The following is a 24,082-nucleotide window of genomic DNA, read 5'->3' as shown; positions in this document are numbered from 1 at the left end:
ACACTTATGTCCGCACAAAGCTTGATAAGGTGCCATCTTTATGCTCGAGTGGAAACTATTATTGTAGGAAAATTCTACCAAAGGTAAATGTTCATCCCATTTACCTTGGAATTCCAGGGTACATGCTCTCAGCATATCTTCAAGTGTTTGTATCGTTCGTTTGCTCTTCCCATCAGTCTGTAGATGGTAATCTGTACTCAAACACAACTTGGTACCTAAATCCTCTTGTAGACTTCTCCAAAACCTTGAGGTCAAACGACTGTCACGATCTGATACAATCGTTAACGGAACACCGTGAGGCCTCACAATTTCCTTCACGTAAGAATTCGCAAGCTTATCCATAGACCATTTCTCATTGGCTGCTATGAAGTGCACACTCTTGGTGAAGCGATCAACGACCACCAAAATCATGTCGTGACCATTCTTTGTTTTGGGCAGTTTAGTGACAAAATCCATGGCAATGTGTTCCCACTTACCCATCGGTATAGATAAAGGTTCTAAACTCTCATATGGTTTCTGATGTTGTGCCTTAACTCTCGCACATGTCACACACTCGGCCACATACTTTGCAATATCGAGCTTCATCGTCGGCCACTAGTAATAGGGTTTTAGGTCCCTATACATTTTAGTGCTACCAGGATGAATTGAGTACATGGTTTTTTAAGCTTCTTCCATCAGAAGATCTCTTACTCCTCATGACTTAGGTATCCAAATCCAATCTTGGAGTACCTTCAGTCCATGACTATTTATATCGAACACTAACGTTTTGCCCAAACGTTCCTCCTTTCGGTCATTCTTCTGTGAAGCTTCTTCTTGAGCTTTCTTTATACTCTCCACAATTCTCGAGACAACTTCTATTCTCAACTCTCTTGGCCTTTTTTCTTTCAAGATTGACTTTCCGACTGAGAGCATCAGCGACAACATTTGCTTACCGGGGTGGTAAAGTATCTCACAGTCGTAGTCCTTGAGTAACTCTAGTCAGCGTCATTGCCTCATATTTAATTCCTTCTAATTAAAGAGATATTGGAGACTCTTATGATCAGTGAAAAGTTTGCACCTCGTTCCATAGAGGTAATGCCTCCATATCTTTAGAGCAAATACTACCGCTACCAACTCCAAATCATGAGTGGGGTAGTTCTTTTCATGCTCTTTCAGCTGTCGAGACGCATATGCTATCACCTTTTCTCTTTGGGTCAACACACAAACCAATCCAACACCAGATGCATCGCTATAGACAGTGAAGTCTTCAAATCCATCGGGTAGAGAAAGAATCGGTGCTTCACATAGCTTCTACTTTAGCAACTCGAATGCTTCTTTGTGCTTATCACTCCAAGCATAAGTAGCTCCTTTGTGAGTCAAAGTTATTAATGGAGTAGCGATTGAAGAAAAGCCTTGGATAAACCTTCGGTAATATCCAGCTAATCCCAAAAAGCTTTGGATCTCCGTGGGACTTTTCGGTTGTTCCCACTTCATCACAGCTTCAATATTTGCTGGATCAACCATTATCCCTTCTTGGTTGACCACGTGACCCAAGAATTGGACTTCTCGAATCCAAAAATCACATTTGGAGAACTTAGCATACAACTTCTCCTTCTTCAAGACTTCCAACACTTCTCGCAAGTGTCTGCCATGCTCCTCTTGGCTTTTTGAGTAAATCAGAATGTCATCTATGAACACTATCATATATTCATCAAGGAACGGATTACAAACCCTGTTCATTAAATCCATGAATGTTGTTGGAGCATTGGTTAGTCCAGACGATATAACCAAAAACTCGTAGTGTCCATATCGTGTTTTGAATGCAGTCTTCTCGATATCCTGCTCTCTCACCTTCAGTTGATGATATCCTGACCTAAGATCGATCTTCGAGAAATAGCTTGAACCTTGTAGCTGATCGAACAGGTCATCGATCCTTGGCAATGGATATCTATTCTTTATCGTTGCCTTATTCAGCTCTCTGTAATCAATGCACATCCTCATACTTTCGTCCTTTTTCTTTACGAATAACATCAGAGCTCCCCAGGATGATGAACTAGGTCTAATGAAACCTTTTTACAATAACTCCTGAAGTTGCATCATCAACTCCTTCATCTCCATTGGCGCTAGTCGGTAAGGTGCTTTTGCTATTGGCGTCGTTCCTGGTAATAAGTCAATACGGAATTCTACTTGTCGATCAAGCGGTAATCCAGGAAGATCTTCAGGAAATACTTCTGGATAATCACACACCACAGGAATGCTCTGCATCTCCTTTTTCTCCTTCTTTGCATCAATCACGAATGCCAAATAGGATGTACATCCTTTGGCCAAACACTTTCTGGATTTCACTAGAGAAATAATCCCATAATTTACTCTGCGTTTGTCCCCATACAATAAATGACTCTTTCCCCGACGAGTTTATTTTTACAATCTTCTTCTTGCACAGTATTTCGGCATCATTGGCGCTAAGCCAATCCATTACCAGCATGATGTTGAAACCATTTAACTCAATAGGCAATAATTCCTCGTGGAACTTATTCCCATTTAAATCAATCAAGATGTTTTTCATACGATGGCTAACAGGTATAAACTTGCCACTAGCAACTTCGACTAATAAAGCATTATCTAGTCTATCAACAGGCAAATCAAGTTTTCTACCAAATTCATGCGAAATAAAGGAGTAGTTGGCTCCTAAGTCAAACAAAATTTGGGCAGGCAATTCGTTTATGAGAAAGGTACCTGAAGCTAGATCAGCTTCTTCTTTAGCAGCTTCCAGTGTCATCTGAAAGGCTCTCGCCTTCAGCTTTGGTGGAATGTTGGGTTTTGCTGCCTCCTTCTTTTCGGACAATCCCTTGAGATGTGCCCATCCTCACCAAACCCATAGCAGACTTTCTTGGTAAGGGTGCATTCATTGGCATAGTGTCCTGGCTTTCCACATTTGAAGCATGTGGCTTCCCTATCACATTTCCCATGATGCTTCTTCTTGCATTTGTCGCACCATTTCGCTTCGCCTCCTCTACCTCCTCTCGAACCGGATTTCAAGAACTTATTTTTCTTATTGGACCCTGAAGGTCCATTGAACTTCCTCTTCTCACCAACCTCTGACCTCTCCAGACCCTTCTCCCTAATCTGAGTCTCAACATTCTTAGCAGCCCAGATGGCGGCTTTCAATGTGGTTGCTTGCTTAACCATTGGACCAAAGTCCGCTGGTAATCCACGGGCAAACTTGTTGACCTTTGAGAGTTCTATTGGAACTAGGTATGGGATAAGCTTCATCTTTTCTGTGAAACTTGCAGCGTATTCAGTAACGCTCATTTTTCCCTTCTTCAAATTCTGAAACTCATTATTGATTTCCAGAAGGTCCTGCTTTGAGCAGTATTGCAGTTTCAGTTGTTCCACAAAGTCTTCCCAATACATCTTTCTAGATTCTTCCTTGGGCATCGAGTCGACTAATAGCTTCCACCAACTCAATACTCCAGATTTTAACAGAGGGATCGCAAGAGCGGTCTTTTGCCTGTTGCTGTATTCGCAACTTTTAAACATTGTCTCCATTTCGGAGATCTAGTTTATAACTTCTACCGGTGTAGCGCTTCCGGATAAACATGGTGGTTTGGATGCCATGAAATCTTTGTACTTGCATCCTCGTCCATCATTTCCTCCATCCGGGTTGTTATTTCTAACCAACGGTGGGTTGGCTTGACCAATAATCCCACTGAAGTTTCCTCCTTCCGACTGCCCTTCACTTAATTCGGGCTATACAATCGGCATCGAAGGTTCTTCGCGATTCTGCTAAAGCAGACATCTAGTTTCTTCCATCTGACGATCCAACATCGTCTGAATCATCAATTGTACACCAACCATTGTCATTGGCTTAGGTGATGTTGCTACAACAGCTATTTGCTCGATTACAGGTGGTTGATTCTTGTTTTCGTTCACGTTTCCAACTCCGCTTCTTGTTCTTGCCACTCTTGATCTATACACCGAATAAGGTGAATTTAGATCCTCATTCACGATAGATATTTAAATCGTCCATAACACTCTGAAACGTTTACATGCTAGTTCTAATACCGTAATCCTACGCTTAGAATCCTAAACACATAAGGTTTTCAAATCCAGTTGGCAACAAACCTTAGATCTGAACAATTAATATCATATATGGCAAACATATTGCATTTAGCACATAAAAGCATTTTAGGCAACTTTCCTAAAATAAACTAGTGCTCGTGTCTTAAATATAACAGACAATCTTCACTTAGCATTCTAAGTTTTAGTCTAGAAATCCTACAAATTCCTAGTTCGCTTAAACTAATGCTCCCAACTGTGACATCCCCAAAATCACGGCCAGAAAAGACCGATTTAATTTATGCTTTTAAAATTATTTCAAAGTAATCCTTTGATTAAAAGAGTTGTGGAATTTGTTCCCAAAACAAAATATGATAAGATAAAATTTATCAAAGCATTTCTTTAAAGAAATGTATTTTCATATATAACAAAACTCGGGATGTCATGTTCCTATACAGACCAAAAGCATAAACGACACATTATAAGCCTTACAACAGTTATATACAACTACTGGCCTATAAACAAAATATCTTCACAAGTTGTCCAACTTATGCTCTCGCACCACTACTTGTAATTACAAATAAAACTGAGTGGGTCAGGCTTGGGAGCCTGGTGAGCATATAGGGTTTTCAACCCACAATAAATAATTATATTTAATTTCACCAACCAACAATAACCCAATTACCCATTCTCATTATCCTCACTTTACGTCCCTAAAACAACAACTATCACAAGGGACCTAGTCTAAGGATTTTCATCGGGATGGACATTACTGCAAAGGGGTTTCCTCAACAATAGATGTCATAAAGGCAACCATGAGGGGGATAGAGTACACCGGTGAACAAACCTGCCAGTGTTCCACTGGACAGTCTAGAAAGAGTCTGTGGTCGTCATCTATACTCCGCTAGATGACTAGATCAACAACAACATCGAGGTCTCTCATCAATTTATTTCATCACACATCAATTATCTACCCATGTTATACCCAACAGTTTTGTAGATAACATATATATATATATATATATATATATATACATACATACTTATACATCCTTAAAACCTGTATAATATATCCAGTCAATAATCATTCCAGATAACAGATAATATACAAACACATAACACGTATTTTATAGAGAATAATTCATATCTATGTATTTGAAGAAAGCAACTACACACTCACTTGATAAGAAAATTATCGGACATCACTGCGGCTCTTAAAGCAGCATTCTTTGGTGAAACCGGGATATCTTCACACACCGGGATTCTCGCGGGCAGAGCTTCGGCTCAAAAACTCTTTTCTTCTCGGGATCTTCGGTGCTTCGGGACTTGCTTCAGGTTTCGGGATGATATCGAGGCTTTGAGGGTGCTTCAAGACAGCTAGAGAGGGTATCGGGAGTGAGAGAGTAAGAAAGTAGCAACCAAAATCGGCTGCCCCTTCGATTTCTATTTATAGGGATGATTTTTTGGATTCATGTCGTGAATCTCAAATATTTACGTCGTGAGTTTAGTCTTCATCAGGTGCGTCATCGCAACTTGGGTTTGTCAGGCTCCAGGAGACGTCATCTCTGAGTTCACGTCGTGAACTCTGACACAATGTCGGGGTTCGTGCCCCGAATTTCAGAAATTCATATCTTTCGCATACGAGCTCCGTTTTCGACGTTCTTTATATGCACGCATAGGTGAGATTATGCTCTACAACTCTCATTTAGACTCCATCGGCTAATTTTGATTTAATTTTGATTATATTATTTTTAGTAGGCCGGGACAGGAAAACATTGTTAGGAATTCACAACTCCTTCATCTGACGTCCGTTTTCGTCTGTCTTTTTACCGTTGGACTACTATCGACGAGATCTTTGATTCTCATTTAGATTGTTTCGGATAGAAACCACTCGATCTCATATTCAAACTTTGGGCTGCATACCGCTAAGTTGAAACTTCGAAAAATCATAACTTCCTCATACGAAGTCAGATTTAGACGTTCTTTTTATGCACGCTCTCGGTTTAACGTATTCTACGAATTTTGTTTAGATCACTAAGGCTAAATATCGCTCTTACGTAAATTCACTATTTACGTCACGCAGTGTCGTACTGGTTCTGTCGCGAAACTTCGACAGGTCATAATTTCTTCGTTATAACTCGGATTTCGAAATTCTTTATATATTCGGAAACCTTGCCACGACCACTACAACTTCCTTCATAGATATCGGGCTTATCTAATATTTTATTATTATGATTATTCTTGTTCTTAATTCATTTAAGTTACACAATTAAGCATAAAACACATAACACTCAAAATAATACATTTTTTTAATTATTTCACAACGATTTACAAAGGTTAACCTAGAATGTTACATCATCATTAATGTCTAGCCTAGAAACACGGGCGTTACATCGAGCCTTGGATCGGGATTATTTTACTACCTTTTGAGCAACCATGCTTTATGTTATTTTTTGTGTAACTGATAAACAAGTACAATTTGTAAGACAATGAATATTGGTATATTGTAATATATGATGTTTGGTTGCTATGTTTCATTCATATTCAATCGTTATGATACTGTACATGAAGTCATCCGCCCCCAGACGTTTCTGCCGTTCTGGTTTGGGGGTGTGACAATATAACCTAGATATGTAAAGTTATTTATGAATGCAATTGAATTTAGGAAACCTTTTATGCTAGCGTTCTTAAATTAAACATTTGGTGCAAATTGAGAGGGCTAGGTCCATGCTAGACGTGGGGACTTTTGTGTGGTTATATTATGATGTTACGCATGCTATATTTTCTGTTTTGTCACCTTTAAATGAAACTATGATATGCATGCTAGATGTTGTTTGATTGAAAGGTGTATCTCATCATATGCTATCACATGTTGTTAAGTATATTTGTATTGATATACATTGGATGTGTGTTTGGAAGATGTAGTAGGCCATGAATTAATTATAATAATAATTCACTTGCATGATTACATAATGATACTTGGTGAGGTGTGTGTTTTACCCATGTGAAAGAAAAATTATTTAATTATCTAATTAGTTAAATAAAAGGGGAAATGCACATAGTAGGGTTAAAGGGTAGTAACCTAACTTAGGTACGTGCCCTTACAAGATATCACGGTGGAAGGATATCGTTAAAGGAAAAGAGCTTAAGCTAAGACGGTGTCAGATGGTTTTCTACTTGACCATTTCGAGGCATGATCGTGGTGCACATGGGTATACTGGGATTGGAGTGATGTTGGTGATCTTGGAATCCATGTACAAACATCATGTTTGGGTGTAGGTGTACTCGTGGAGGTACTAGATACCACCCTATAATGACAACGCATTGTGCCTGTGCATGTAAAGTCGGAGTAGCGAAGGCAGAGAACGAGGGACGGTGTTATGTGTGGGAGTCGCGCCCAATTTGGTGCAGTGGGTCGCCAGGTCACGTTAGTAGTGAATAGGGTCTTTATTTGGGGATGTTTTAGTGATGCAATAGACCCTAGTTTAGCGAGGGACACTAATAGTAAATAGTAATTATAGCGAAGAAAATAAATTAATAATTACTATGATGAAAGAATGTATGTATTAATGTGTATATTAATAGTTATCGATGAATATTGCATAGATTGATGTGTTGCATGACATAACATGACATATGTGTATGCTTTATTTCCATGCTTATATGTTTGAGATTGAATCACTGTGTTGATGCTGCCATTTGTTTCTTGCCTGTTGTTGTGGCTTTGCATTGGTACATGTAGCTTGATTATTGATGGCCTGGTGAGGTTGGGTTCTTATGGGTAGTTATAGTCCTTTGATTAGTAGTGATGATACCAGTTTGAGACTTCTTATGATGTTTCATTTACACTTGCTTTTAGTGTTTGTGTTTTTAGGTTTATACCACTATGGATTTTGATGGGTTATTTTTTTTTTAAGATTTTCAAATTAACTATTGGTGATGTTTTTATAAGACTTAATGATTTTCTGATAATAATTGGTTAAAATAAAAGAAAATTTTTGGGTGAAAAATCACGATGTTACATTAATTAAGCGTGTTGTAAACAGGCTATACAAAGTTTATTTTAATAAATTACTCGGATCATGTACTCACATTAATGCTACGTCAACAAAATATTATAAATTTCATAATAATGAAAAAACAACAAAAAATCTCACAATGATAAATTAAATGAAAGTAAATAATTAATATTATACCTCTTAAAAAAACATTGGGTTATGGGTTACCTCAACAAAACAAAGCAGTGGAACTTAGAGCATCCATAATGAAGAGTTCCATGGTAGAGTTGAATAAGATGATAAGTCTAGTTGTACTTTGTAGAGTTGAAGACATTGCATGAAAAAAATGATAAAGTTTTTTGGAATGTAGAATGATGATGTGGTAATCTATTGAACTTTATGAAGTTCAATGTATTATGGTTGCCCTTAGGTAGCATTTACGAACACAATTTTCTTTTAGAATTTCGGCTAAATTACATAGCATACTTGCTATAACTTGCATATAGTTTACATATGTTTCTAAATACAATCCAAGAGCCCTATAATACTTTATATACATCATAAATAGGGAAAACACTTAGTTTACAAACCTACAATTCTTCCTAATTTCCTGGCCACCATTGATGCTACTCATCTTGATCATAGACTTTACAAATGCTTTAAAAAACACATCCTTTGAGCTTGCAAAGTTGGATACCAAATTTTTGGTCTTAGGGGTGCTGAGCAAAGCATTATCCGATGAAAATAGAACTTTGTGTTGGAATATCAGTTTATAGTATGTGTTATCAAAAGAAGTAGATGAAGGATCCATTGCGACTCCTGCATTATTTACATTGTTTTTGGTTGTGCAAAATCGTCTTAAACTTGAAGCAAATGAAGGTTGGAGCGAAGGATCGATGTCAAGTGTGGAGTTGAAGTTATGGATTCTGTTGTTGAATGATGAACAATGAGAGAACCCAAGTGTATGTCCACCTAAGGAATGTAAATTAGGGTTAACTTGACATTTGTTTTATTAACAATTAAATTTTTTCTTAGTTTATGTAATAAATTGGTTTTAGACGAAAAACAGAAAAACCATATTATTTTGAAAACTATTGGTATGGTTTTTGTTATTTATTAAACCGAAATGATAGGTATATGTTATTATTAATTCATTTATTTATTTAATATTAGTGTTTATTAAACATTTGTCATAAATAGCTATCCTAAATATATAGATGCAAAACGAACCCCAAAAACTTGAAATTTAAAAAATCAAAAACCGATTTTGTATAATCTAGAAATAAAAAAAAAAAAAAACTGAAATATGACGGGTTTTTTTTTGCTACAAATCATTTTTTCGGTTTAGCTTAGCTTTTAGTAAAAAAAAAATGAATTAAACACCATTTTAGCAATTTATACAACAATGTCTGAGATTTCTACCAATTTATGCCATAATATTTGATTATTCTACCAAATTTATACAATTGGAGCCATGTTTCAACCGGTAAAGCTAGTGCATCCATCCTTTTATCCTTAATGAAATGCCCTTGCATATATCGTATAAAGCCAGCCTTTGCATAAACCAACAAAATGATGAAACGTCATCGCATAATTATGCATTTAACCCTTGAAGTTAAAATACCTGAAAGTGCTGCTAGATCTTCCAAAGAAAGACCTCTTTGAGAGAAACTTTGTTGAAGTTGAGATATGTTAAAGGTAGGTGCTGGTAGTTGGCTGGTATCACTAGCCTTAGATATTCTTCCATCTTTTCTTCCTTTAGGTACATCCCAAGATGGTCCTCCAGCCTACATTACAATAACTCCAAACATAGAAACACACTTTCTCTTGTGCACATTAAAGCTCTATTTGACCGACTTACTAAATATATACTTTTTAGCTGAAAAACTAGTTTTTGCCTATAAGCTACATGGTAGTTCATAGCTGAACGATAAAAACAGAAAGAAATAACATTTGATATAAACTAACTAATAAACTAGATGAAAAAATGTATTATGACACAAAATGATATTTAATTAGATGTATAATTAAATCTAACATGTAATGGTATATTTGGAAAACTTGTGGAAAAAGCCAAAAAGCCCATGAGATTAACTCAAATAGATTTTTAAAAAGTTAGCTTATAAGCTATTTTTATTGATATTAAACACTAAATTGCAATAAGCTAACTTATACATTCCAAACAATGCCTAATTGAATATGTATTGTTTTTTCAATGATGAGGATCAAGAGGACATTCATGTCTTTTGCACAGAGTACACTTCAAATGCTAAACTCTGTCCCATGTTTCTCACCTTTTTGAGTCTATTGACATCGGTTTCGGTCACATTAAAGTCTCAGTCCAGTCCAGACAGTCATAGTCCAATAAATGTCAAACACAGTATTAGACCTTAGATACAAAATAGTTTTTTAAGCTTACCAACACAACTGCATCTCTTGCAGCTAATGCTAAGATATCAGCACACGAAACCACACCAGGACACACAGACTCGACTGCTTTCTTCGCATTATCAATGACATAAAATGCATGTAGAGAAACATTCGGGGGTCCGTCTTTTTCGGCAGTGTTCTTACCCTTTGAATTCAAAAGCACCGAACCATCACATCCCTTCAGTACACCACGAAAATCCGGTAAACACAACATATATCATCTAAAAGATGCATGTAAGTATGTATATATGATGCTTCCAAATTAAATAAGGAATGGTTGTTAGTTTATGCATACCCTTATGAAACAGTCGTGGAAGTGCATTCGAAGGAGTCCAGCAGGGGCTGTTTTGTCATTCCTTGTGGCATCGGATACAACTTTCTTGATGATTGATTCTACATTTGGACATGTATTCTGGTAGTAGTTAGAGCTTAATGGCGTTCCAAGAAAGAAGAAGAATGAGAAAATGAGAAGTGAGATAATCAGGGAAGCCATGGATCGAAGCACTACTTTCAATCAAGTTACATGGTGTTTATAATTAATGGGCTATTTGTAGATCCAAATACGCACTTAACTATTTTAATTTAACAAAATCTAACACAAGATCTACGTTTACACGTTAGTTTTCTTTTATATATTAACAAAAATAATAATGCATGATTTTTTTTTACGAAAAATATAAGAAAGACGATTCAATTGTAAGAGGCTGTCGAATAAATGACAACACATCTATGGATTTAATGATATTTTTCCAGAGATGAATTTATATCATCCAACTTAGTACTTTGATGATCCTTGTATGGCATGCCGACAAAGTTGTAAATTGATTTGTAAATAGAGATTTTAGGTCTAGGAAAACTATTCTTGATTGTAGCATTTTGCTTTCAAACTTTTTGCATGAACTTTCCAGTCTATTAAAAGTTTTTTATTTATATTTACTTTTATGATGTTCTTTAAAAGCATCTTACTTTTAGGCATGAAATACATTTTTATCATTAAGAAAAGAAAAAATGGGTAAAATTGTGGTTGTATAAATTCAAATGGTTTTTTATATTTTACGTTTAAGATATCAATACTTCTTGGAGTTGATAAACTTACTTTCGTACTTGAGACTTTTTATGATTTTTTTGAACCGGTTGAGACTTTTTAATCATCATTTAACATCTTTAACTGAAATATTATATTTACATATATTAACCTGCACCGATGAACACATAATAAAATTACCATGTATCATTTTCCATACTAAAAAAATTAATGTAGCATTTCTTTTTCTATATTGAAAAGACACCGTAAATAAAATCACGCGTTATTGGTTCAATAATCAATTATGTAATAGAAATTTCCTATAATGTCGCAAAAAAGTTGTTAAAAAGTAACTTTTTACATGCACTAAGATTAACAAAAAAAGTATATGGAAAATCAAGTCATATTTACATCCAATCCATGAATCCAAAGACCACCACATGATCTTAATACATTCCTTTAGGCCAATCGTAGTTTAGAAAAAAAAAAACGTAAATATCACTGTTATATTTAAAACAAAAAAATTAAATGAATTTATAAATATCAATGTTATATTTCTTTTTCCACTTCCAAAACCTTATAATAATAATACAAAATTTTATCAATAAATGTTTGAAGATGTGTTTTTTATTTTAAATAAATAGCTAATAAGTTATTTTTCACTAATTTAAATTCCATTTAATAAAAGTTTTGGGCTATTAAAATAATCTTTGCCCAACAAAATAGTGTTAGACTCTTAGTATTTCACTACACTGAGCCCAAATGTCCAATATTTAGTCTATTGATGTAATTTGCTAAGCCTAAAGCCTAATTGCGCTCTCCTGAAACTCTTTCATACTTGCTTATAGGCCTGAGAATCGTGTTGTGTTCGGGTTTGCGTGTTACGGGTTGGTGGGTTGACGGGTTAAAATATGTCAACCCAAACACGACCCATTTAAATATACAGATCACGGGTTGGTGGGTTTGGAACATAAACTCATATATGACCTGCCGACCCATTTATTTAAACGAGTTGGCAGGTTTGGAACATACCAAAAGATTATATTGGTGACTCACGTTCAGGGCTTCACCACTTCAGCCTTTAGGCGTCCACGTCGTTTGTGATTTCTATACACGATTTGATTTTGATACCTGATTTTGATCACAGAGTAACAGAGGGGAGAGTGATACTGTGGGAGATCGGGAGAGATCGAGAGACTGGAAGTCTAGAAGAGTCGAAGAGGGAGATCCGCTCATACGCGATTTGATTATTTAGAGCAAATGGTTAAAATGGTTACAGACTTTTCCTTACATGTTACGACTTACGACCTTAGGCCATCCACCACGAGTCAAAATATCAAAACAGTCAAATGGTCTTTGAATCAGAGGTATATATTATGTAATACTTATTAAATATTAATACTTATTACTTGATACAAAAATATATTTAAAAATAAAATAATTTTTTTATTAAAAATATAAACAGTTTGGCAGGCGAACCCGTTTATTTTTTGAGAAACCAATATATGACCCGTTTAATAAACGGGTTGGCGGGTTCGCGGGTTGGCGGATTGAAATACTCAACCCAAACTCATTTATTTCGTGTCGTGTCACGAATTGTGTTGAGAATTGCCAACCTTACTTGCTTAGGCCAAGGCCATCTATAGATATAGTCAAATATAAATTTTTAGGATATTATAGAGAAACAATAATTTTAATTTATTTTAATAAATTTAACTGATATTTTAGGATATTATAGAGAAACAACAATTTTAATTTATATTAATAATTTTAACTAATGCCAAAAAGATATTTTTGTGATGATATTTGAAAATAGCTTAGTGGCTAAGGTGTTTTTCCATTGTCATTCGATCATCTTTCCCCTTATTTTTATTTGCGAGTCACAGCTAACTCACTTACCTGTCCGAAATCCCTAAGGTTGCAAGGTATGAGTTAATGGGAGTTTTTCCCTACGTGGAGGTACCTCAACGCCAATATAATGCCACCAACACCGCCCCTCCTTGGTTTCTCGCTGCTTTCCATGGCCAACGTAACACCCCTTAACATCTGTTTTTCCTTCTTCATTCCTATATTTTTCACTTTTTCTGTTTTTATTCTTTCTTAACACCGTTTCAATAAAATGAACACCATCTCTTTTAGATGTTATGGAGAGAAGATGATGATGTGGTAGCCTTGTGAGTGGGTATGAGTGTGACCCATACATAACAGTCGAACCCAAGTTCGGTACATGCAACTTTTTTTTTTTTAATAATAATTTTAACCAAAAGATTATTATTTTTTTTTTATTTTTATACGTTTGGTACAATTTCTTTTATTATTTTTTCTAAACTTTTATTTTCAACTTTGTTTTTATATGTTTTTTTAGACTTAGTTTTTTTAGAAAAGTATTATTTTACAACTTTTTGTTATATCATTTTTTACAAATATACTTTTACTAATTCATATTTAGAAAATTATTTTACTAATTCATATTTAGAAAAATTATACTTTTACAACTATTTTGTATATTTTAAAGATTTTCTGCTCTAACACACTATTTTTTTTTTCATTTTTTTCCTTACATATTTGTCATGTACTGTATTTACTATTTAGAATTGTAGAAACATATATAATATAATTTTTTATATATTTGTTTTCTCATGACCCTATAGAATCCGTTTTTAACAATGAATATTTATTTATTTTGATTTTTTCATAACCCATTTGTAAACGCCGTTGACTGCTAGGGCTATTTTATTTTCAAAATAAATCGGTTCGATCCAAATCCACCTCGACTTGAATTGTAACCCGTTTTCATCTCATTATCTTGACCCGTTAGTATCTAGGGTTTATGTTTTATTTTGCTGGCCATAAACCTCCTCCCACTCATCTCTGTTTTGTCTACTGAACGATTTCAATGGGTTCCAAAAGCAAAAGCAAGAACAAAAATGGGGCAAAGAAAAATCCAGATGCTAACAAGGCTGTAGAAGTCGCCGGAAACCGCGTGTTCGGCGGCGGCAACAAAGCAATCACAGACGACAGGTTTGCTCTGTCGCAGAAGGATCCTAGGTTTCAGGATGTGCCGAAGCACAAAACAAAGGTGGCGATTGATTCGCGTTTTAGTCGTATGTTCACTGATAAGAACTTCTCTACTTCCTCTGCTCGTGTAGATAAGCGAGGCAGAGCTAAACAAGATGGAGATTCATCTCAAAGTGCTCTTAAACACTATTATCGAATGGATGCTGAAGAAAAGAAACAGAAAAAACAACCTGAGGAATCGGATGACGACGACGACGTGGAAAGCGACGAAGAGAAGGAGGAATCTGAGAGTGATGACGCCGAAATTTTGAAGGCTGTTAAGCAAACATCGTCTAAATTCAAATCAGCGCCGGAATTGGGAACGGAATCCTCGGAAGAAGAGGAAGAGGAAGAGGAAGAGAAAGAAAAAGGTGAAGATGATTTAATGGATGATGATACTACAACGGATACAGATGAAGACGATGAAGCTTATCTAGAAGAGGAAACTACTGGTTTGCAGGTGAATTTCATTTATAATATTCTGTGCGATCATTTTTCCAAAAAATGATTATACTAATTTTCTGTTGTGGTTTCTATTGAAAATTTTGAAACTTAAATGGAGATAGCTGGAGGAGAATGTACCTGAAATTGACAAAGAAACTCACAGGCTCGCAATTGTTAATTTGGATTGGAATCAAGTTCGGGTGAGTGAGATTCTTTGTTCTTTTGCATTTACTTTGTGTGGAATCAACAACTGGTGAATGTTTATACAGAAGCACTAGGGTGCCACAGGGACAAGCTATTTGGTGTAATTGGTTATTTGTTAAAGTTTACTTACTCTGGCAAAAAAGGACCACTTTGCAATTTTGAAGACAAACTACATTAGTTTTAGCCTACATCTGACATACTAATGATGAGAGTAAAGATAAAACTTTTTTGGTAAAAGAGTGGAATTATACATAATTGGTTTCTAAACGTCAATTTGGATTATAGTTTCACTCTATCTATTCAGAACACTTTTGAAGTACATGAAGTCATGAACATGTAAATGATTATGGCTTTTCTTGGAGCTGTATTCTCTGTTCATATATGTAGACATGGTTTAGTTGTCTCGATCATTTCCTTTATAGCTATATAATCTTTCAATGTGGTCAACTTTGTGCATGTATTTCCTAAAAGATTGAATCTACTATTATCATATATTCTTACTGCTATGTTTTTTTTAGCTTGTTTTATGCAAATTTAGCCTTGGTACAAGATATAGCTTCTTTATTATTGGTCTACTAGGAAGAAAATGTGATTTTCTGAGGGTGCAGCAGGGTGTTACTTCTTTATCCTTCAATTATTGACCAAGAATACATGGTGATGCAGGATTTTGTGGCCATCTCAAAATTCATAACAATGATAAGGCTAAAATCTTTAAGTAGAATACAATTAATCATTCCACTTTATAATTTTGACATGGACACATGACTACATGAGGTTAAAGTTAAAGAATGATAATCTTATTGATAATTTCTGTTTTGGACTTACTTGTTCTATTAATGATTAAGCTATCCTTTGCTTTCTTTATCTGTTGTGCAGTCCCTAAACATTGCACTTTTTTTTTCTTCTTCTTCTTTAGGCAGTTGACTTGTACGTTGTGTTAAGCTCATTTCTGCCAAAAACAGGGCAGATTTTGTCTGTTTCTGTATACCCATCTGATTTTGGACTCAAGCGTATGGAAGAGGAGGCAGTGCGGGGCCCAGTTGGTTTATTTGATGATGATGGGAAAAGTGATAGTGACAACAGTGATGATGACAATGAGATAGACAATGACAAGTTGAGGGCTTATGAACTAAGTAGATTAAGGTAATTGAATCTTGTTTATTAAAATAAAAGCTTTATAAAAGGGTTAAATGCAAGAAATAGCATAGCCTCATACTTTCATTTCTTCTAATAAATTTCTTCTTATTAGAGCATTTCATTAATAAAATCCTACTCAATCATAGAGCATTATTCACTTCTAATTTGTAGAAAAAATGAAAGTAGGATGCTATATTTGAAGAAGGAACACTTTCTCAACTTATTTTTTGTTGTTTTTTTTTTCTTGTCAGGTACTATTTTGCAGTGGTGGTATGTGATTCAGTTGCTACAGCTGATTACATTTATAGAACCTGTGATGGAATCGAGTTTGAAAGGTCATCAAATATGCTGGATTTGAGGTTTATTCCAGACTCTATGGAGTTTAAACATCCTCCACGTGATGTTGCAACCGAGGTATTGTCATTTCTTCCTATTACACCATTGTACTTTGAAAATTTTATTCAATTGTAGCTATGTAAATTTATACTATGACTTAAAATTATTGTCACCTCATCATTTTATTAACTTTAACCTCTAGTTAAATGACCTCTCAAATGGTTAACCTTTTCAAATAGTTTTATTTATTTATTTATTTTAGTTATAACTAATCAATCTGCTACACCTCTATTTACTCTCACTTATTCTATAGGAGCAAGAAAGGAGTTACATCCAAGTAGAAAGAGCATCTTTTAGTGGAGGGGTAAATTAGGTATTTTTACTAATGTAGTTTGTTGTGTCAGATAGTATAAGAGGGTAGTGGGGTAGGAGAGTGGATCATCATCTTTTGTGAGAAATCTGGTATTTCATTCCCTGAGAGTGGCTTCTTGAATTTGCCAAACTATCTTTTTTTGGTAATCATTTGGATATTGTTTAGTGTTTTTAAATCAATACAGTGACTAGTTTTGGGTTCTTGTTTGTTTGATTTCTAAATCCTAAGTCAGTTCATAGCACAATCCTTCTCTATTTAAATCCTAAGTCATTTTTTAAACACACAACATATTTTATAGACATTGAATGCCAAAACCAAACGAAAATAGAAATAATTACACCTGGTTTTTATTTTATAAACGTAAAATACAAAAAAATGAATGTTATTGTTATAAAAAAAGTTTAAAATATTATATAACCGTTATAAGTTTATATCTCATAAATAAGATGTCATTAAATATTTGATAGAAATAATTAACTAGTAAATAAATAAAAAAATATTCAAAGCTAAAATATATTTAAGGGGTAAAATGAAGTATGATTAGAAGATGAGGCGTAAAATATAAAAACATGAAAGTACATTGATCCCTTAAATGGGATTGAGTGCTTATTAAAAAAAAGTTAATAGTAATAAGTCATTAAAAAGTTCCAATTGGAGATGAGAAAAAAACTGAAAGTAGAATGTTGTAATAGAAAGAGATGAAAGTTAGATGATATATTATACACAAATAAATGAAATTTTATAATCTTTTAATGCTCCCAATTTATTCCCAAATATTTTTGTTTCAGGCTCCAGCAAATTATGAAGGTGTAGATTTTCAAACTCGAGCATTGCAACAAAGTAAAATTGATCTTACTTGGGATGAAAATGAACCCCAACGTACCAAGAAGCTTAAAAGGAAAATTAATATTGATAAGGTGTGTAAAATTTGTTTAATTTTATCTTTTCTTTTTGGGTATATTACATTTTTTTCCCCTGTAGTTACTTGGTATTTATAGAAATGGTCCATTTTTTCATTTTTAACCTTTTGTCCTGAAAAGTAACGTTTTTTTGTCCATGAGCCGCTTAACTTAATTGTTACGTCCATGTAAAATGACGAATATGCCCTCATGTTCTTCATCTCTCAGCCCTCATCTTTATGTTATGTTCAAGAAACCCTGGATTTTGAAATCAAATGTGAAGTTAAAAGTTTTAGCTTCACATTTGATTTCAAAATCCAGGGTTTCTTGAGAGATGAGGGCATATTCGTCATTTTACATTAAAAAAACAAAATTCAAAATCATAGCCATAACTCGAATCAAAACAAAGAAATTAGGCGAGCCCATAGTTTTTGGTTTGGTTTTGTTGGAACATAAAGATGAAGGGGACGAAAGATGAGGGCATATTCGTCATTTTACATTAACAAAGTCCAACCGTTAAGTTCAACCATTCAAGGACGAAAAAGCATGAGAAAAATACTTTTCAGGAACGAAAAAGATGGTATCTGTAAAAATCAACTAACCGCAGGGGCGAAAATGTAATTTCCCCTATTCATTTTTTAAAAATGATATGTAATTAATGATTCATAATACTGTGAAGGAATCGGAGTATGTTAAGGATGAAGAACAATTAAAGGAATTCATTGCTTCAAGTGAAAGTGAATCCGAATCCGAAGAAGATGAAAACAATAAAAACTCCGGAAAGAGACAAAAAACAGACAAATACCGTGCTCTACTCCAATCCGGTTCTGATTCCGACTCCGACAAAGACGACACTGGAATGGAAATGGAAGTCACCTTCAACACCGGATTAGAAGATCTGAGCAAAAAAATCCTCGAGAAAAAAGACAGAAAATCCGAAACCGTTTGGGAGGCTCATCTCCGCAAGAAACAAGAAAAAAAGAAAGCTCGAAAAAGCAAATCCATGGATTCCGATGACAGTTATGATTCCGACCGGGAACCCGTGGAGGAATCCGGCGACTTTTTCGCCGGAGATGCAGATAATAAAAATGATAAAAAAGGTAAAAATTTGGATAAAGAAGGTGAAGCGAGTAAAGAAGAACTTGAATTACTACTTGGTGATGATGATGGGAATGTTAAAGGGTATAATTTGAAACGGAAAAAGAGTAAGGGGCAAAAAGGGAAAAAAGAAGGTATGGATGAGGAGAAGATACCCACCATTGATTATGACGATCCACGGTTTTCATCTCTTTTTACCCGACCCGATTACGCTTTGGACCCCACGGATCCTCAATTCAAAAGGTACATTTTTATTTAAAAAATATATATTTCAAAAAGTTATGGTTTTTTACGAAATTGCCCCTTATGCTATTGGTGTTACAGGAGTGCGGCTTATGTGCGTCAGGTTGCACACAAGCAACATAAGGGGGATATGGAGAGGGAGGAGGAGAGAGAACATAATAATGACTCGTATGAACAAATTCAGGCTTCAAAAGTGGATGATAAAATTGATTCAAAGAAAGATAAATATGAGATGTCAATGCTTCTCAAGTCTGTTAAAATGAAATCAAAACAACTCCCGTTGTTACCTTCTTCCGATGCTAAGAAATCCAAGAGGAAAGGGAAATAAAGGCATAAATTTTGATGGGATTATTGTTCGTGTGAGATCGGTGTTCAATTTTGTTTTTTTTATCCTTTAATTTTAATGTTATGGTTATAAAGTTTTGTATTCCTTACCATATTTGTTTGTTTTGGATTCATTTTTAGAGAGGTTAATTGCAAAAAAAGATAGAAACATAATATTTATTATAGCATTCTACTTTTGTTTCTTCTTATTACAACATTATATTTTAAAAAATCCATTTAGTTATTTCAAGGCGTTGATAAAAAACAAATTGAAAGTACAATGTGATATCGGGTAGAATTTTAGAGTAAAATGATTTGAATACTAGTGGTCGTGGATTATAATATTATATTTTGAAAAATCTAAAAGTGTTTTAAGTAGGAGAGAAGGGATATGAAAAAAATAAACTAAAAGCACAATGTTGGTAATATGGAAAAGAGTAAGATGTCATTGTACATAAATAAAAGTAGGATGCTACAATTGCATGAACTTGGAAACCATAGCAGAAAGACATCATATTTTATTAGTAGATGTAAACCAGAATCCATCTCAACAATCAAAACTATATATATACACCAAAACTAAATAAGAATGGAAATGTATCTCTATATGTATGTGATATGATTCTATACTCTATACCGTGTATCATAGCATGATATACCAATGTAACTCTACAAATGGAAAAAAAAATTACAACAAAACCATGAAAAAATTGGCAACAATAACTATGAAATATGTATATGATGATGTCATCAACCCATATGCACCATTTCCTGGCTGCATCTGACTCGAGCTCGGTGAACCGTTCCTAGCCGTGGCCTCGGGTCCCACAGACATAGACGGTGAACCCTTGGGTGAGGCCCGTGGACTTATTGGTAATGTATTTGATTCTATAGCATTGTAACCTAAAGATAAAAACCATCATGAGGTTAATCATTTAACATAATGGGTAAAAGTAAAACAGTCATATGATAAGTGTTGGTTAAGATTTACTCACAATTAGAAGGTTTCCAACCCAAAATATTCTTCTCGCGATCGAATACTACTCGATACCCCGTCATAAAGTTTTCTGAATAATAATAAAAAAAAACAATGTAATCTTTATATTATATCTATAGGAGCGATCATTCTGTGTGAATTTGTCACTCAGAATGATTGTTTAGTACAGTTGTAAATCTTACAACTGTACTAAAATAAATGGAAGTGGATCACGAGGGTTAGGTTACTTACGTCCAATGATATTTATGTCCTCGCTTTTCACGATACCCAAACAAAGCACGGATCCACCATCCTAAATAACCACAATAACCCGATAAGTTTAAATTTTAAACCAGTTAAAATAGATACAAGTAAAGAAAATATATTCAAAAAAAAAATTGGGTCTTACTTCAAGAGGAACATTAACAAATGGATTGGTGATGGAAAACTGGTCTCCTCCTTTCATTGTTAGATTCAACGGTGGCGCTTCAAACGTCTGTTGCCCCGGACTGCACAAAACAAGTGTTGTCTGGATAAATGATATTTAAGAAAATAACAACAAACTTCGGGAAATGAAAGTAAATAATGAACAATGGCAAATTTGTAATTAGGCATGACTTAATTGGGAAAGCCTCGTTTCTCTAGCTTTCTGGCTTTCTCTATTAAGTCGTTCTTTCTGTATACTGACCTTATGCCGTAGCAATACTCGAAAGGAAGGTCACTTGGTTGACTCCGAGTCTCTTCTGTCTGTGAAGCAAACTGCAAAAACATAAAACAAATCATTCGAATAAGTCGGATTTTTTTTTTTTTTTTTTAAAGTACAATGCTATAATAGAAAGAAATTTAAAGTAATGATACTTACGCTTTCACTAATAATCGAGTATGCGGGATCATTCAAATAAGTGAATGAAGTGCCAGTGTCGAATATCGCGTTGAAATCAACATTTGTAACATTGTCTCCCACAACTGTTTGTGTCATGCTAATGTTATACGTTCGACTAGTGGATAAAAATTTCATGGATTAGGGTTTAAAATAAATGTCTTAATAAGAAAAAACTTGAAAGTAGAATGTTGTAAATAATACACAAGTAAACTAACTTACTGAGGTGTATCAAGATTCAATGGTGTTTCTCCTTGATCCAAACTTCCTGTATCTCCAAAATTGATTCTTCCAGCTCCATTAGAACCAAAACACATAGAGAATGAATTAGCAGTAAGACCATTACTTGCTAAAATACTAGGAACCGACATGTTCTCCATTCCAAGCCCAAATAGCCCATTTGGAGCTGCCCCATCTAAAAATGACCCCGTTTGGATCATTCCACACCTACAAATTAAAATAGCAAAAGACATAAATACCCTCCTCATGCTCATCTTGATTATAAAGAATAGTCCTAGTAAGCACATAGATATGTACCCAAACTTGATCTTTGCATCAACGGCTTTCAATGAAGTGTCTTCTGTTGTTAAATGTAAAGTGTCTTCTATCAAGATTCCAGTTGATGAAGTGTTACTTGAAAGATAATTCACTTGATATGGACAAATTTCGGGTCTTGCTGAACATTGTTTTCTTAATCTACACGAACTACTATCACAAGGAACTCTTGTACTTGTTGAAGACGTATTTGGGCTGTATATATTGAAATCAAGCTGCTAAGAGAATACACAATCATCACCTTTTGTTTACTTTTACTTTTATTGTTACTGATACGATAAAAATGGTGATGAAATACGTACTCTTCCTGATCTTGTGACTAATCCTTTGACACAGCTTCGACAATCACAAGGTATCCAAAACAAGTCGCTTCCTGTGTCGAGTGCGACAAGAAACCATAAACTTGGAGTTCCAACAGATACGTTTGCATAATGCAAGCTGCAAAATTTCCCACAAGATTTCAAGAATTATGTGTATGAAGTATAAACAATCAAGAATTTGGTTGTTCTTGGATTTTGTTCGCTAATTTAACAAATACCCAATTCGAATTTAATCTGATTACATCTCCGATGACGGAATTCCCCAAATTAAAGTCAATAAAGTAGGGATAATTTGTCATCGACATTGAAAGAATTCAATTATTGTATTCAATTTCAATCTATGGTGAAAACGGAAACAGAATCGAAGGGAAATATGAAGTCAATAAGTAAAGATAAACAGAAGAGAAGCCATACAATCCGAGAGAAGGAAGCTGATAAGTTTCATTGCCGTCAACAAACGCTAGAGAGGATTCGACGGTAGCGTCGCCGGCGCCGGCGAGACGGCGGCGATGGAAGAGACGGTCACGGTGGGCCATAGCTGAGTAATAATCGACTGAACCCATCTGAGGTAGGTGACGATCATCAATATCCAAAATACCCTTCACTGGATCAGAGTATCTATGATGTATATCGAATCCAAAGGTCCCAAAACCATGAATTAATCTTGAACCCACAAAAATCAATCCAACGAATACCAAAATCAAATTAGACCCAAAACCCATTTCAAATAATCAAGAGAATTTCGAGGGAGTTAATCGCATAAACGAAAAGGAAAAAAGAGAACACCCAGATGGAAATTGGAAATTCTCTTTTAACCGAAGTATGAAAAACTAGAAACAGAATAGATCTTTTAAAGGTGACATGTAAGTATCTGTATGTGTATATGAATCATGTATGTATATAGTTTTAGGGAGAGAGAAAGAGAGAGTTGCTACGAGTATAAGCGAAAAAAAGTAGCGAGTCTTTTCTGCCGTCTGTCTGTGTCATGACTCATGAATATGAACACGAAAGCAGAAAGCAGAAAGCAGGTTTTTTTTTTTTTTTTTTTTTTTTTTTTTTTTTTTTTTTTTTTAAATAATTTTCCACATTTTCCGGGAGAAGAGGAAAATGACGGTATGTCGACTTTCTCATTTGTGTTTACAAATTACAACCACGGAATTGACTTTTTCTTTTTTCTGAATTAATGAGTTATGTAATAAATTGAGGCTTGAGAAAATTGTATATAAAAAAATTATATATAATAATTTATATTTTATATAGTTCTTTAGTGTAATATTTTAAATATAAATTGTTATGTATTGAAAAATTATTGTGTAATAACCAATTTCCTTATTATCTTATTTTTATAGAAAAACTCATTTATATTTATAAACGCTTTTAGAAAAGCCACTATATGAATAATTTTTTAAGAAAAAAAAAACAATTTGACTTGATAAAACTAGTTAGTAGGTTTTAGAAGTTTAGTTAACAAATTTTATTGAGGTCACATTCATGTGACAAATATATGGCTACATAAGCAAAATCGGGTATATCAAACAGGTTTCTCCTTTTTCACTAATCGGTTGACACCTTTCTACAATGAATTCTTAATTAGTTGGGAACCAAGGAAACTTGAGATGAAATTACAAGTGTGGAGTTCAAGTAACAAGATGTACGTCTTGGACATATTTCAACTGATACATAAATTTTTATGGACGCCATAAATTTCAAGTAAAACTATAAATTGTTTAAATCTGAAAGTTTGCG

The 24,082-nt window shown here is 34.5% G+C and overlaps 3 protein-coding genes across 4 annotated transcripts; 1 reads left to right on the top strand and 2 right to left on the bottom strand.

Moving 5' to 3' along the window:
* Positions 1-8,498: 8,498 nt before the first annotated feature.
* Positions 8,499-11,101, bottom strand: LOC145100659 (peroxidase 64-like). Its single transcript, XM_079037842.1, has 4 exons — positions 10,762-11,101; positions 10,456-10,644; positions 9,661-9,823; positions 8,499-9,008 (listed from the first exon to the last, which is right to left on the bottom strand). The coding sequence occupies exons 1-4, from the start codon at positions 10,957-10,959 to the stop codon at positions 8,614-8,616; spliced, it is 945 nt and encodes a 314-aa protein (XP_078893968.1). The 5' UTR covers positions 10,960-11,101; the 3' UTR covers positions 8,499-8,613.
* Positions 11,102-14,322: 3,221 nt separating this feature from the next.
* Positions 14,323-19,814, top strand: LOC145097211 (pre-rRNA-processing ESF1-like protein). The gene is made up of 7 exons (XM_079034732.1): positions 14,323-15,007; positions 15,114-15,191; positions 16,112-16,338; positions 16,584-16,746; positions 17,830-17,958; positions 18,620-19,281; positions 19,363-19,814. Exons 1-7 carry the CDS (start codon positions 14,387-14,389, stop codon positions 19,607-19,609), a joined length of 2,127 nt encoding a protein of 708 aa, XP_078890858.1. The 5' UTR covers positions 14,323-14,386; the 3' UTR covers positions 19,610-19,814.
* Positions 19,815-20,103: 289 nt separating this feature from the next.
* On the bottom strand, positions 20,104-23,352 carry LOC145097212 (Eukaryotic aspartyl protease family protein). Of its 2 annotated transcripts, none has more exons than XM_079034733.1 (10): positions 22,751-23,352; positions 22,319-22,454; positions 21,999-22,234; positions 21,684-21,908; positions 21,444-21,579; positions 21,270-21,340; positions 20,991-21,090; positions 20,834-20,894; positions 20,601-20,672; positions 20,104-20,508 (listed from the first exon to the last, which is right to left on the bottom strand). In XM_079034733.1, the coding sequence occupies exons 1-10, from the start codon at positions 23,056-23,058 to the stop codon at positions 20,294-20,296; spliced, it is 1,560 nt and encodes a 519-aa protein (XP_078890859.1). In that variant the 5' UTR covers positions 23,059-23,352; the 3' UTR covers positions 20,104-20,293. The 2 variants fall into 2 exon arrangements, with proteins under 2 accessions (XP_078890859.1, XP_078890860.1); XM_079034734.1 differs by having other exon boundaries at positions 21,999-22,231; positions 22,751-23,349.
* Positions 23,353-24,082: the final 730 nt, after the last annotated feature.

The sequence above is a fragment of the Lactuca serriola genome, chromosome 4 (assembly GCF_051521515.1).
Source record: "Lactuca serriola cultivar US96UC23 chromosome 4, Lser_US96UC23_V15, whole genome shotgun sequence".
In the NCBI taxonomy this organism is placed as follows: domain Eukaryota; kingdom Viridiplantae; phylum Streptophyta; class Magnoliopsida; order Asterales; family Asteraceae; genus Lactuca; species Lactuca serriola.
Note: the sequence above shows the minus strand (reverse complement) of the source record. Positions and strands in the feature narration are given on the sequence as shown.

Bases quoted from the DNA above. Each gene is read 5' to 3' on its own strand.
- LOC145100659 (XM_079037842.1), bottom strand. From the start codon at position 10,959: ATGGCTTCCCTGATTATCTCACTTCTCATTTTCTCATTCTTCTTCTTT. The intron at 10,645-10,761 runs GTATGCATAAAC...GGTGTACTGAAG, and splicing joins TCCACGACTGTTTCATAAGG to GGATGTGATGGTTCGGTGCT. The intron at 9,009-9,660 runs GTATTTTAACTT...TACATTCCTTAG, and splicing joins AGATCTAGCAGCACTTTCAG to GTGGACATACACTTGGGTTC.
- LOC145097211 (XM_079034732.1), top strand. From the start codon at position 14,387: ATGGGTTCCAAAAGCAAAAGCAAGAACAAAAATGGGGCAAAGAAAAAT. The intron at 16,747-17,829 runs GTATTGTCATTT...TTTTTGTTTCAG, and splicing joins CACGTGATGTTGCAACCGAG to GCTCCAGCAAATTATGAAGG. The intron at 19,282-19,362 runs GTACATTTTTAT...TTGGTGTTACAG, and splicing joins ACGGATCCTCAATTCAAAAG to GAGTGCGGCTTATGTGCGTC.
- LOC145097212 (XM_079034733.1), bottom strand. From the start codon at position 23,058: ATGGGTTTTGGGTCTAATTTGATTTTGGTATTCGTTGGATTGATTTTT. The intron at 22,455-22,750 runs GTATGGCTTCTC...GAAATTTTGCAG, and splicing joins CAGCTTCCTTCTCTCGGATT to CTTGCATTATGCAAACGTAT. The intron at 21,909-21,998 runs GTACATATCTAT...TTTAATTTGTAG, and splicing joins GATGCAAAGATCAAGTTTGG to GTGTGGAATGATCCAAACGG.